This window comes from Sprattus sprattus (genome assembly GCF_963457725.1).
Source record: "Sprattus sprattus genome assembly, chromosome: 15".
Lineage (NCBI taxonomy): Eukaryota > Metazoa > Chordata > Actinopteri > Clupeiformes > Clupeidae > Sprattus > Sprattus sprattus.
Window position 1 is genome coordinate 26,685,890 of NC_137913.1, and position 14,240 is coordinate 26,700,129.

The following is a 14,240-nucleotide window of genomic DNA, read 5'->3' on the forward strand; positions in this document are numbered from 1 at the left end:
CCAAACAACGACGTCACATCTTTGCTCATTGAATGTCGATATGTAATGGTATGGAGTTATTGAAACTTACTACGTGTAAAAAAGACTAGAAATTGAATGTTTATTTTTAAGCCTCGAAAGTTGCACTGGGTGCCTTTAAGACATGACCAGACAAGACTCTGATGTAGCATCAGAAATATGCCTGTCAGTCGGATAGAATGTAATTATACAACTATGTTCAATCAAAAACACAGGATTGTTTATATTTCCTGAGAGACAGGGCAGTACTTGACAAGACAAAAATGTTTCAAACTACAGAAGAGACTTTCGAAAACACTGATCTGAAAAAGGGCTCATGTTGTGTCTGTAAATGTATCTTTAATCTTTAGATTTACCGTTGCGTCAACACAGCCCTGCATAGGCCTCTGCACAGTGCATGTGCATTGAAGTTCATTATGAACATTGTATATAACTTCAATATGTAGGCTACAGCGAATCTAACCGTTCTTCAAACCTTGTGTATGATCTTACCGAACAAAAAATTTAAATTATGTTCGGTAGTTCTTGTGAGTGTGTGATAGTTGTTTTAGTTGGGTTTAAGTTAAGTAAGGTTTTTTGGTTCATTTAGATTCAGGTTCTGTTGTTTTGGCATGTAAACGATCATAATGTTGTCGCTTAGTTGAGCGATTGGGATTCTCTTTTGTTGCGTTTGGTTTCCAATTACAGGGACTATGGTCGGTAGGTGATCGCTGTGCAAGCCTATTTAAACGGTCCACTTAATATATTTACATATTTCACTATTTTCACTCACCTGTAAAATCAGCATAACATCGCCTCAACGTTTTGCTTGGAATGTTTCCACAGGCTCCATGCGCGTGTCACCAAAAGGGCGTGAGAGATTGGCAAACGGGACTGTATTAGTGGTCTACCTGCACGACCTCCCAAGCCAAGCCTACCGCAGAAGTACACACTTTCCTATTGGGGTGTATTTAAAAATGGCATGGACTCAGTAAAACAAACGGAATAATTTTATTTTGTCGATTATTACAACGATTCACATGTGAGGATGCAGTCAGTTGAAGTTATTTTTCTTGTTTTACTAAGTAAGTAAACTTTCATTTTATTGGGGTTGTCACTTTTTTACGAAATGAAGGTTGCAGACTCACAGCGTAGAGTAGCCAAGTCATAAAACCAACAGAAGCAGCCTGAACAGGAATACCAAAAAGAAACTTAAGCTTTTCCAACGCTGCTGATACGTGTGGATGCGTAATCACGTATTCTTAGCAAATATGCTTTGTACTTAGGCTATATGATCTTTTAAACTGTGATGCATGTGTTTACTACTGTGATACATGATACATTTCACAAGCTTTATGGAGTATTAGATGAATCATATCCAAATAAAAGTCAGATATGTAAGGTATTTCGGTTTTTTTTTTCACCCGAATTACTACACTTTTGTTATTCTAACAAAGTGAAAAGTTACATTTATTAAACAGTGTTCTCAGTTTTAACTCCTTCAGAACGTTTTTTGCCTCAGCATTCCAGGTCTCGTGTGTCTAGCCTTCTGTTTCCCCTCAACCCAGTATAGCATGCTTGGACATGCAGATCAAACTATAAGGTGGTCTGGAATGAACCACAGAGATAAAGAGTGAATTCCAGGCCCTGTGGCAATTAGCTAACAGGGAATGCTGTTTACACATGTAGACTATTAGGTGAAACAGGTGGCTCAGGCTAAAGTTGCTAAAATGATTATGCTAAAAGTCCAATTTGCAGTTCTACTCATCATTAGGGGATGACACAATTACTGATCTATCTATCCCTATGTCTTTGTCCCAATATCTAAGCAAACAATGCTAATAGAGAGAATGCAGAGATAACACCTTGCTATGATATTGTACAGGCTTCATTGGGGTGGGGGGAATTCCACTTCACTCACTAATTCATTTTCCTCAGGTAACAACCTCCATTCTGCAGCACCGTTCAATGTTGGAACAACAGGAGTGAAAATGTTCTCAGGCCCTGCAGATGAGCAGTTTGGCTATACGGTGCAACAGTTAACAAATCACCAGGGCAAATGGTAAAACATCGTTTACCACCATATACTGTACACCATTTAAAAAAACATGTGTCCTGTAGGGCTGTGCTGTTTTCTACTGCTTAAGTAAGATATTCTTTGATGGCTTCCTTTGGTCCAGGCTCTTAGTTGGTTCTCCTTGGAAAGGTTACCCTGACAACAGGAGGGGAGATGTGTACAAGTGTCAGATACCAGGGTCAAAAACTACCTGTGACAGACTCAACCTCCAGAGTAAGATTGCTATACCAGACCTTGCATGTGATGAATCCTTCTGGTATAATGTGTATAGAGTGTGTTTTAGTCTTCAATTGGATCAGTGTATTTGCTCTCTCTGTGTTGTGTTCTTTCATTCAGACTCAGTGAGTGTCCCATCAGTGACAAATATCAACGTAAACATGAGCCTTGGAATGACACTCGCGAGAATACCAAAAACCAACGGATTGATGGTGAATCACACCCTTATGTAATTGATCTATTACTAAACTGATGTAAAATGCCACACAATTCTACAAGATCCAATCTTTGAAACTAATTTGAAACTTAAGAGAGAGAGTTTTCTGTAAATGGTACTTCCTTGAAGGAAATGGATCTTAGAGATGTTGTGTTTGCAGTAGGCCAGCGCTGTGTGTTTTGCCCTGATACAATGATAAACTCGATGATAAATGTGTGTCCTTTGTCTGAAGGCTTGTGGTCCGCTGTGGGCTCAGCAGTGTGGAAGTCAGTATTTCTACCCAGGAGTCTGTGCAAACATGAGCCCCCTCTTCAGTGTTCAGACCACAATATCTCCTGCCATACAGAGTAAGACCACGCTCCCGGTCTGTTACAACAGTGAAAGAACGCAAGAAGTAGTATTATCAGAGGAATAAAGACATTTCAGGGGGTAACAAGTGCCACTGATGTATTGATGGCAACAGAAGCTGAAGATATATTGCCTATAGCGTACAGCTGGAAGAGGCTATGGTAAACATATGGATTTAGCATAAGGCTGAATGTGGATAAGGATAAGTGATCTATGTTCTTGGGAGTGTTACCTGACACTTGCTGTGAGTCACACACTTAAACACACATTCATACACATAAACACACATGCACTAGTATATGTTAACACACACGCACTATACGAAATGTACATTGTACATGATGCTGCAATGTTTAGTAAATCAATATCTTGTCGACTACACTGTTCCTAAATTGCTATTGTTGTTTTCTTATTTCTCAGCTTGTGGAGGTCCGATGGATATCATAATTGTCCTTGACGGCTCTAACAGCATCTATCCATGGAATCCAATGAATGAATTCCTCCAGAAATTGATCCCAGTTCTGGATATTGGGCCACGCAATACCCAAGTAACCCTTCAGACCTCCATTGCTTTTCTTTAGGGCTTAAAGTCACACATCAAACATTACTGTTATAAAACAAAAAGATATTTGAAATGTATCATGAAGTTTAGTTTACATGCTTTTCCATAAAGTAATTATGCACAATAACATACAGTTTTGGGTAGTGCTTTATTTGGATTGTCTTCCTACAGGGACTTCACTAAGAGTCTTTCTAATTGTTATTGAGCATCACCTTTACCAGACTCAATCCCTAACCCTAACTTTAACCATACATTGTAATTAATTGAGATTCAAAGGATTGTTCATTGTTCTGAGCATATGTAGGTAGTCTATAGGGGATCATCCAAATATACTGTGACCTGATTTTGTGTTGGGTATCAAATAAATATTGCAAGTGTATTACAAGTTTTACCAAATGGATTTCCAGAAGAAGCTTGTAAAAACGTAGACGATTAATAACAGCATGAAAATATCATACAAAATTAAGCATATGATTCATTAAAAGGTTTTAGGCTGTAAGTACCTCACACAGAAAAGCAAACATGTCATGCTTAAATAATGATCTTATTCCAGGTGAGCGTTATACAGTATGCAGTGGACCCAAACTTTGAGTTCAAACTGAATCAGTACAAAACCAAAGCCGACATCTTGAAAGCTGTATCTGCAATTACACAGAAATACGGCCACTCCACCAACACCTTCCAGGCTATTGATTTTGCAGGGTTTGTGAACTTTATCTTTTAAAACTGAAGGATATTTCTTCTGGAGAATATAGGTTGTACATCTTATCACCTTTAGATGTCATACAGTTATGAAGTAGATTTTTTTTGTGTGTTGTGCAGAAAATGTAGGTACAGTATGTATATGCTATTACACTATAATTTTAAAGAAATATAAGAAGTTAGCCATACTCAAAAACACATCATACATAACTGGTCCATATACATTTGCTATGAAGAATGATTTTGCAGCTATATTCTTCCAATTTGATATTTCTGACTAACCTTAATCCATTTAGTTCAGTGCTTTTTACATTATAAAAGAGTAAGTTGTACATGTGAGTTACGTTTTTGCAGTGATTTTGGATTCAAACCTGAAAATGGTGGCCGGCCTGATGCTGCCAAAGTGATGGTCGTGGTGACGGACGGGGAGTCTCATGACAGCGCCTTTGCGAAGCGGGTCCTGGCTAAGTGCGAGGCAAACAAAATCACACGCTTCGGCATTGCTGTAAGTCCCAATCCCACATACACCGAGGTTCACCAACGGATGCTTCTCATCCCGCTATTACATGTCACTGTGGTAAGACAAAAATAGTCAAGCATGTTTGAATAAGTTAATGTTGCCCTCAGTAGGCAGCTGTGTTTCAATGAAGTGTGACTTGTGCTATTTGTATTTTGCTCTAGTGTAATTTTCTCTTGGGATTTTGTAGGTATTGGGGTCCTATATAAGAAATAACATAGACACGACGAAGCTCATTGCTGAAATCAAGTCCATTGCCAATAAGCCAGCAGAGAAGTATTTTTTCAATGTGTCAGAGGAGGCAGCTCTGGTTAAGATTGGTGGGACACTGGGAAACAGGATATTCAACATTGAAGGTAAAACACTGTGTGCCGGTTTTATTTTGGGTCACAATTCACATTGTTGAGCAGAATTTGACTGTTTTACGGCCCGATGTGTCTCTCATCCTCATTCCTTGTCGGCTGAAATCCATTTGTGGTGGTTAATGTTATGCTGTGTTTTTGAAAACAGGTACAGGCAAAGGGGGTGAAAGTTTTCAGATGGAGATGGCTCAAGTGGGATTCAGTGCACACTACTCAAGCAAAGATGTGAGAGTTGCATACAGTTTAAAAAGGACAGGAATCCTGCTTTAAAGGAATCCTGCTTTATTTATTGGTAAAATGGCCGCGATTGTTGTTGTTTACGATTTTCTATCAGTTCTCACCACACAACGACGTCTCATCTTTGCTCCTTGAATGTCGATATGTAATGGTATGGAGTTATTGAAACTTACTAGAAGACTAGAAATTGAATGTTTATTTTTGCCTCGAAAGTTGCACTGGGTGCCTTTAACATGTGCTATTTAGGAGATCCCGCTGTGCTGTTATGCTTTGCTACACCAGGAGGAGCTCATGCTGGGTGCTGTGGGGGCGTACGCTTGGAGTGGAACGGTGGTGCACCAAAATGGGCAGAGGACGGACATCTTCCCTTTCTCCACGTTTCAGGACATCCTACAGGATAAAAACCACAGCTCACTCCTAGGTGCCAAAGCACTCTTGACACTCTTCTGACCAATTAGCACTGTATTGCAGAGGAGGAACAAAACACAGGTGTCTTAGGCTTCTCTGCTGTTCACTGTGGCGCACACAGGAAACACTGATTCTGAATGGGTAAACACACAAGGGAGGTCTAATACCCACATAACACAGTAGGGAAGGTTACTACTACTACTACTACTACTACTACTACTACTACTACTACTACTACTACTACTACTACTACACAAACACATAGGCATCTACACATATCACACAGACTACAAGGAAGAAGGAAGTACACTCCAAAATCAAACACAATCTCGCCACATCCGCACAGATCAAGGGATCACTACATCCTATACACACACATGCAGAAGTGTGCTACCCCCCTGCACTTTACAGTGCGCTACTGAAGCTAAAAATGAATCAATAAATGAATCTTTAAATTACCTTATGAAGATGTATTTTATTTGCATAGAACATTTAGGAATGGTGTCTTCCTTAATCATGGCTAAAAGCTTCTTCTCAATGTTTAGGATATTCTGTGGCAACCCTAAGTGATGGAGTCGTACAGTATTACGTGGCTGGTGCTCCACGATCTAACCATTCTGGTCAAGTCATAGTTTACACCTTAAACTCCCAAAGGAAGGTCACAGTGATCGACTCTCAGAGAGGACAACAGGTTGGTACTGAATAAAATAGTGTGCAATGCTTGTGGCTTCTGGGATACATTGATCTGTGTGGGCCCTTGTTTCATTGATGGGCAACAAGCAACATCGTGCATGAACTAAAGCTATCGTGTGGTGTGCGGGAGTATTGCGCTGACCCTTCCGTGTTTGCACTTAGGGTCTTGCTCATGGTATTTAATAAGCTAAATGTTTTTGCCAAGTTATTAACTTAGCTTCAATTCATGTTATTAACTTATACAGCTTGCTGCTTTACTCACTGCCCGTCTATAAAATTAGGGCCTATTGTCTGTATTTAGAATGTGTGATGACAAAAAGTGAACTCTGTTAAAACATTTACAGTAATGAGAAAAATAGACTTTTATAGACTTAAATGTACCTTTATTATTCTTCTAATATCTTTACAATGTTTCATGAAATAAACTCATTTCAAAGTATAGTAATGCACATGAGAAACACATCATGAAAGAAATCAAAATGGCCTCCATGTCCTGTTGGGCTCATTAGATTGGCGCGTACTTTGGGAGCGTGCTGTGCGGGTTAGACGTGGATAAAGATGGTGTGTCTGACGTGCTGTTGGTGGGGGCACCCATGTTCATGAGCGAACAGAAGAGGGAACAGGGCCGGGTGCACCTGTTTTCCATCACCAAGGTATGGTTTGTTGATTCTCATTCATTCATTTATAAGATGATTTAATCAAAAGGGACAATAAGATATACATTCTTATCATTACATGTGCTACCTGTGAATTGAACCCAAAACTGTTGGATCAGCTTGCTATTTCAATTAATCATCATTACGTCCTTCTAAACTAATTTAATCTATTATGATTCAATAAATCATACTAACATAACATAACAATAAACATAATGCTCATATGCTGCCTACTTGTGACATGTTATTTTGAAGGGCATCCTTAGTGAACAGGGATACCTCGATGGCCCATCCAGCCCAGATAATGCCCGTTTTGGCACAACCATATCCCCTGTGTCAGACTTGGACCTGGATGGTTTCAGTGATGTTGTGGTGGGAGCTCCACTGGAGGATGGAGGGAAAGGGGTGGTGTACATCTACAACGGAGTTAAAAGAACTCTCAACAAACGGCACTCCCAGGTAGCCCTCTCATGCGGCACTGCAGAACTGCAGGGGGGGTGGAGCTTGAGCATGACAGCAGTTTTCAGTAGGTTGTTCATGTGTCTTTCCACTGTTAAAAACACATGGGACTATAGGACATGATCAAATCTGTCATTATTGAAGAACATGCATTCTTAATGAGATACTTTGGTGCTGTAGTAATTGTAGCAATAGTCTTCTGATATCTCTAATTGTGTGGTAGCGCAAGCAATCACATACTGTTCTTCTTAAATGTTATAATTATATATTAAATATTGCATAGGATGTTTATTTCACATTTGTTCACAAAGCAACAGATTCACAATTTGCACAGAAGACAGAAGTTAAGCATTAGTCAATAATCGCTTTCCTTGAAGATAAAATAATAATAATAATAATAACTGCTAGATTAAGTAAGCCAGTTAATTTTATTTAGACTTAGAGCAAAAAAACAGGTGTGAATATTTCCATTTGTTTGTGCAACCAACTTGTAAAACTTCCTCTAGTTGACTTGAGCAGACTCCCTAGCACCATGAAAGCAAGGATTTCGGCAACACACAGATCTCTGAGCTAAACTTTCAAATGCCTATTGACAAATTATGCTTTGTATGGATGGATTTGAAATGTCTGTCTTTATCACCTTGTGGCAAGCTGCGATACTCAGGACTGCAGGTTAGTGAGAGCGTTAGATTTGGCTAAAAACAGAATTGTATATCAGATCACTGTCAAATTAACAACACTAACTGATTAATACATTGATTGACTTGTATTTTAATTTTCAATATTTTATTTTAATTTAATAATATTTTAACAGCAGTGTGTGTGGGTCGTGGGTTATTAGAGAATGATTGCCCTGTGCCTTGTTAGATGACATTTACTGTTAATCCAACTGGTGGTAGAATCAAACCTTTCTTTCATAGGGTGAAGTGTTAGCATCCATGGAATTGCAGAAATGTTGGTATCAAATTCACATTTTCTTGCAAACTGAGAAAGACTGAGTCACTTGTGTTTTTTTTTTTTTTTTCAGAAAATACTTGGATCAAGATTAGATCCCAAAATGCAGTATTTTGGAAGGTCACTGGATATCAGTGGAGATCTGAATGATGACACAATACCAGATATTTCAGTGGGGGCCCTGGGGAAGGTGGTTCAGCTCTGGTGAGCTTTATGAGTGATTATCTGATCATGAGGAGTTTCAATGGCAAATGGTATGTACAGTGACTCAATAGCTGATGAATTGCACAATCAACTCTTTGCAGGTCAAGAGAGGTGGCAAGAGTGACTGCAACAGCTGTCTTCAAGCCAGATAAAATCAACATACTTGGAGCCAAATGTGTCGTGAATGGCAAAAGGTTATTGTGTGTTGAGGCCCACATATGCTTCAGTGCTTCATTCAGACCGAAAGCCCCTGTTGGTCCTTTAAGTGGTAAGGTGGATTCAGCACCACTAACTGAACTAACTACCTGAAACTGACTTATACAAGAAGTAATGTCTCTCTGCCTTCTGTTACAGGGATAACTTACAACTTCACGCTTGATGCAGATCTCCAGTCCTCTCATGTAACGTCACGTGGATTGTTCAAACAGAACAACGACAGGGTCTTGAGTGGGATACTCCCATTTTCAACTATACCCATTTGTCAACCCTCGGTAATCTATGTTCAGGTAGGAAGCCCAGAGAATATTCTGTAAGGCTTTTGCAGAACGTCTTACCAAGGTTGTCTGGCCGATTACCCAACAACAATCTATAAAACATAAAAACATTACAACATACATGCATATATGTCTTTTTTCTCTCTTTTCCTTATGAGTCATGGACCTTTATCTCTAATTTGGTTTTCCTTGTCCACTGTTGCAGACTGTATATATTTTTAAAAGACTATTCTAAATAGTCCTCACAATGTCTTTCCACACAGGAGGCGTCAGACTTTGTGAATCCTCTTGGCCTGCGGGTGGACATCGGCCTTAATCGACCTGATGCCAGCCCCGTGCTGGACGTTCACTCCACCCACGCCTGGGCATTTGCAGTGAGTTTCCTTGCTGTTGTTTCTCACACACACAGTGAAGCTGTGCTTCTGTAAAACGGATATGAATGCTTACATTTTTTATCCTTAGGGTGTGATGCTCATACTGGTCCTCTTTACACTGATTTACACTATTTATCAGAGGGCAAATATTTTGAATATCAAATGTGATACTGATACTGATGTCACTACAAAATTGTTGCTACAGTGTTACAGGTTAAAGCTACATTTATGATATGATATAATGTTATTATAATGAACAGTTGTTCTACTGTTTGGATCATGGTATTTATCTTACAGATTCCCTTCTCCAAAGACTGTGGATCTGATAATGTGTGTTTGACTGACCTTGTGCTAAAAGTCAAGAAGGGAAAAGAAGTGCCCAGGTGACTAATATTGTATATTGATTTGTAAAAATACAAATGCTTTGGGGCAAAGTGTACAGGCATTTGTTTAGACTGACTATGAATGTAAAACTATTAATGTCTTCAAACTTTGTCATATATGCCATTTCATGTAAGATTGTGATTGTGCCTATTGAACAAGATTTTCTGCAAAAATTGTTTTGTAGTTCCTCTCCAATGCTTGTCAGCTACAAGAATAGAAGACTTTCCTTTGAGGTTGTGGTGAAGAATATGAAGGAAAATGCTTACAATACCCAGATATTGACAACGTACTCCAAGAATCTCTTCTATGCATCAGTCACAACCCCGGTCAGTTTTGAGGAACTTCTTTGAAAGCCTTGGTTTTGGTGGAATGAAAACTGTCAACAAGTAACAAAGAGGTCATGAGATTATCTTGCTACCAAAACAAATATCATTGAAATGAAGTGATGTGAATGGAATTGAAACAGGATTGAATTGAACCGAATTTAATCAATAATGTTTCTTATACACCCATGGCTGCTTTCTTTTGTTTTCAGAACGATGGGACAAACGTGAAATGCTCCTCTGTACAGGATTCACTTTCCCTTGCATGTGAAGTAGCATACCCTGCCCTAGAAAAGAACCAACAGGTATGCTGGTTTACTGCAGCTGTGTGCTGTATATTTATAATGTAACTGGGGAACCGGGGAAGAACTAGAGAAGTAAAGAAACTAATTCATGCACTCCTTTTTTGAAGGTGACGTTTTTTGTTCACTTTGATTTTAACCTCAACCACCTGCAAAGCGAAGCACAAGTGGATTTTATGGCGCAGAGGTGAGAAAAGACCCGTATTGTCTGTATTGTGGTGGGAGGTTGGCATCAACACAATTTGGAGATCATTATATGTACCTCTACTTACTGTTTGCACCTGTATTGTGGGCATGTCAATCCATCTCCATTGCAGTGATGGCAAAGAGGACCGTCCAGCAGACAACAGTGTCCGCATCACAATCCCAGTTCGTTATGACTCTGAACTCATCCTGACAAAGTGAGTTTTTGGAATGTCACTGTAGAGATACCAGCTCAATGTCGGGCACAATTTGCACATAACTGAAACATAATGAATGAAACACATTTTTTTAAAGGAAGTTCACATTTCCATATGTTAATTGAAGTAATAATGAATTAATCAGTGATCGACGCCACTGATATTCTGAGAAATATTGTCCTTAAACACTGACTGGCTCTTTTTTTTCACAGAGAAGCTAGTTTAAATTTTTATGTAGTCGAAACTGTCAAAACCATACCAACTTCCATTAAAGACTTTGATGACATCGGACCAGAGTTCAACATAAGTGTGAAGGTAAGTAGTCTGGTCTAGTCAGCAAAGCTGCCATTTGTCCAGGGAATCAGTATCAGGTGCTTCAAACAGAGGTCACACTTAAAGGATACGCTCTATTTCAGGTTACCACAGTTAATATTCCTGTGGATCTCGCCTACTTGACAGTATATTTGCCTTTCAACACTAAAGGAGGAAACCCCCTCCTGTACCTGACCTCCCTCAGCACCCAACCAGTAAGCACCACACTCCTGAGTGATCTTGGACTGAATTAGTTTGTCAAGACGTCAGCCAGACATCATTTACAGTATATGCTATTTGTATAAGAGCTAACTGAAGAACTACCTTTTCCCCAGTAGATAGCCTATGACTGTGGATGAAGTCAGTTGTTTGTTTCTGAAATAGTGTGGTTTCTGATACAGAAATGTATGATTCACCATTTAAGAAAAGGAAACGGACCTGAATATACTGTGATACAATAATTTCATCCAGCAGATAATCCAAGCCTATACTTCAACTCCGTGACGTTGTAAAAAGCTATGGTTACAATTGTGAGGAGTTTCACACAGTGACTGGTCTGATTATCCATGTGCAGACTAGGGCTGTGATGTGTGAGACCAGTGGTTTGATCAACCCTCTGAAGATCGGGACAAAGCCTCACAGTGTCTCTTTTAAGAAAGAAAATCTCAGCGGGATGAAAAGCCTGGTGAGTCTCCGCTTCCTCCAGCTCCTAAGACCCCATGAAGCAAGAACGTTTTCTGTGCCTCTATTTGCAGTCACAGCGAGTGTGTGACAAAGATAACATAGAATCATTGAAGTGCAAGCTGTCCTAGGTTAAGTGTGTTAAGTGGCTGATCTCACCCTTGTGTGTACAGGACTGTAAGACTACAAAATGTGCATCTGTAAAATGCGTGGTCAAGGACATGACTGAGAAGAGTGACTATTTTGTCAACATCACAGCGAGGATTTGGAACGGGACCCTTGCTTCGGTGTGACCTGCTCTCAGCTTCTGTTCCTGCCTTCAATTACATATCTATTGTATGGCTATGTGCATGTGCTTGTACCTCTGCATAACTGTTTTGTTTGTGTTTATTTGTTCATCCAGTCACATTTCCAGACCTTGGAGCTCACGGTCACCACTGAGATCGAGACCTCACAGCCAGATTTGCTGATCATTGGGCTAAAAAAAACCACGGTGAAGTTTACTTTCTGCACAAACCATCCAGTACTGGTGTCTGGTGTTAAGAGCTCTCTTCCACTCTCTCTCTCTCTCTCTCTCTCTCTCTCTCTCTCTCTCTCTCTCTCTCTGTATATATATATCTTATCTTATCATCTCCATCTTTGTCTAGGCTGGCCTCAGCATCAGTAAGCCAGGCGAGAAGGCAGATGTGCCGGTGGGGGTTATAGTGGGCAGTGTAATTGGAGGACTGCTTTTACTGGCCCTTGTAGTGGGTCTGCTATGGAAGGTAAGATGTTAGCATTTTACACTACCCTTATTTGGTATTCAGTCACTTAATTATTGGTAGAAAATGAAATTATGCACATTGGGACAGTATTGGGGGTATTTGTCAGTAGCTAGCTTTTACAACATCTTGCTTACATATTAAGATATTATGCAGTGGTGGGTGTGGGAAGTCTTTTTTATGTCACTGTAGTATTTACCAATCTCAATGTTTATCTTGTGTGCATTTCTGCTCAGTTTGGCTTCTTCAAGAGGAAGTACAAGCAGCTACAGCAGGAAGCAGAGGGAGCATTGGAAGCTGAGGAGGGACTCTGAGCCGGTGAAAAGACTTGCACAAGCACACAGGTGCCACTAGAGAGAGCTGGCTCCCAGGACATCAAAAGACATCACTATTGTCAGCAGTGCTCAGCTCCTCTTCCAAGAATTGTCAAAGAATGATAACAAAACTGTTAAAAGTAGTCAGATCATATTTTTTTGTTTTTCTACGATGAAGCGAATGGGAATCAGTGTTGGGAATCGTGATGACTGTGGTTCTAATTCAAACTGTGCTTTTTTTACAGGGGAAGATCAGTGAGCATTGAGCTCAAAGCCCTGAATAGTGTTTAATCCTGTGGAGTTTCATGGTTATTTGAGTTTATTTTAAGTGACTCATTGTGTATAACTATTTCTTTAATGTGGTGCAATTTGTTTCAGAGATGAAGACATATTCATGAACTGTTCTAGAAACTATCATTTTGCCTGAATTGTGCATGAATACTGAAAAGACAAACACATCAATTCATACATTGATGACAAGGGGGATATGTTTCTCTCGGAAAGCAATAATACAAATATAAAAGACAGATATGCCAATTGTAATGTGCTACATTAACATCCAATGAGTTTCAAGAAGTCTGGTATCATTCTTCATTTATGTCTTGGGTCTTTACTTTCACTCCAGATCCCACTTTTAAAGTACCTCATGTATGATTCATAATTTTTGTACTTGATCTGTTATTGGTATTGATTCATTATGGACATGATTTTGTTGAATGAATTCAAATGAACTGAAATGCATGTCTCAATTCAATATATTGACTCATTACAGTAAAGTTCTACTTAGACTTAGTTCTATTTTATTGGCCACAATTTATCTGGACAAGTTTACGAAAATTATACATAGTGTTTGTGTGTGTGTGTGTGTGTGTGTGTGTGTGTGTGTGTGTGTGTGTGTGTGTGTGCATGGATGCGTGCGCCCTGTTGTGCGTTGTTATCAACGTACATAATCGGACATACTGATGTTGTGATGGATGTTAATTGGGCTTTAAGTGTGATCAAAACAAGGAATACGTGAGAGATACCTTTATCTTTGAAAAATGTAAGTAAGCTAACTACTCCTTACAGAAAGTTGATTGAAAATATACTTGACAGAGCTACAAACATGTGTGAAAAACGCGTCGTAATATGCTGTCATATAACAATGTAACTACACTACACTATTCATGGTTTAGATATGCACAGCCACCTGCTTGATGAAATACTCGGCCATGATGGTGAAAATGTGTCAAACAACTGCTCAAATGGCGGAGTGGGCTACACCAACTGTTTTGGATCAGATAGA

The 14,240-nt window shown here is 39.4% G+C and overlaps 1 protein-coding gene across 1 annotated transcript in view; it reads left to right on the forward strand.

The window, feature by feature from the left end:
• LOC308376365 (integrin alpha-2-like) overlaps positions 1-12,955 on the forward strand; it is a gene marked incomplete at both ends in the record, with an annotated part of 140,772 nt that extends 127,817 nt beyond the window's left edge. The window contains 29 exons of the mRNA XM_080852659.1: positions 1,957-2,059; positions 2,178-2,287; positions 2,411-2,502; positions 2,740-2,854; positions 3,276-3,403; positions 3,971-4,119; positions 4,474-4,624; positions 4,827-4,992; positions 5,147-5,223; positions 5,518-5,656; positions 6,189-6,334; positions 6,846-6,989; positions 7,248-7,451; positions 8,479-8,609; positions 8,711-8,877; positions 8,964-9,115; positions 9,367-9,477; positions 9,775-9,860; positions 10,046-10,187; positions 10,397-10,489; positions 10,597-10,673; positions 10,804-10,887; positions 11,100-11,202; positions 11,304-11,414; positions 11,774-11,884; positions 12,054-12,167; positions 12,284-12,373; positions 12,528-12,644; positions 12,878-12,955. Of these exons, the coding sequence (XP_080708785.1) occupies positions 1,957-2,059; positions 2,178-2,287; positions 2,411-2,502; positions 2,740-2,854; positions 3,276-3,403; positions 3,971-4,119; positions 4,474-4,624; positions 4,827-4,992; positions 5,147-5,223; positions 5,518-5,656; positions 6,189-6,334; positions 6,846-6,989; positions 7,248-7,451; positions 8,479-8,609; positions 8,711-8,877; positions 8,964-9,115; positions 9,367-9,477; positions 9,775-9,860; positions 10,046-10,187; positions 10,397-10,489; positions 10,597-10,673; positions 10,804-10,887; positions 11,100-11,202; positions 11,304-11,414; positions 11,774-11,884; positions 12,054-12,167; positions 12,284-12,373; positions 12,528-12,644; positions 12,878-12,955 (3,491 nt within the window). The remainder of the gene's footprint in view (positions 1-1,956; positions 2,060-2,177; positions 2,288-2,410; positions 2,503-2,739; positions 2,855-3,275; positions 3,404-3,970; positions 4,120-4,473; positions 4,625-4,826; positions 4,993-5,146; positions 5,224-5,517; positions 5,657-6,188; positions 6,335-6,845; positions 6,990-7,247; positions 7,452-8,478; positions 8,610-8,710; positions 8,878-8,963; positions 9,116-9,366; positions 9,478-9,774; positions 9,861-10,045; positions 10,188-10,396; positions 10,490-10,596; positions 10,674-10,803; positions 10,888-11,099; positions 11,203-11,303; positions 11,415-11,773; positions 11,885-12,053; positions 12,168-12,283; positions 12,374-12,527; positions 12,645-12,877) is intronic.
• Positions 12,956-14,240: the final 1,285 nt, after the last annotated feature.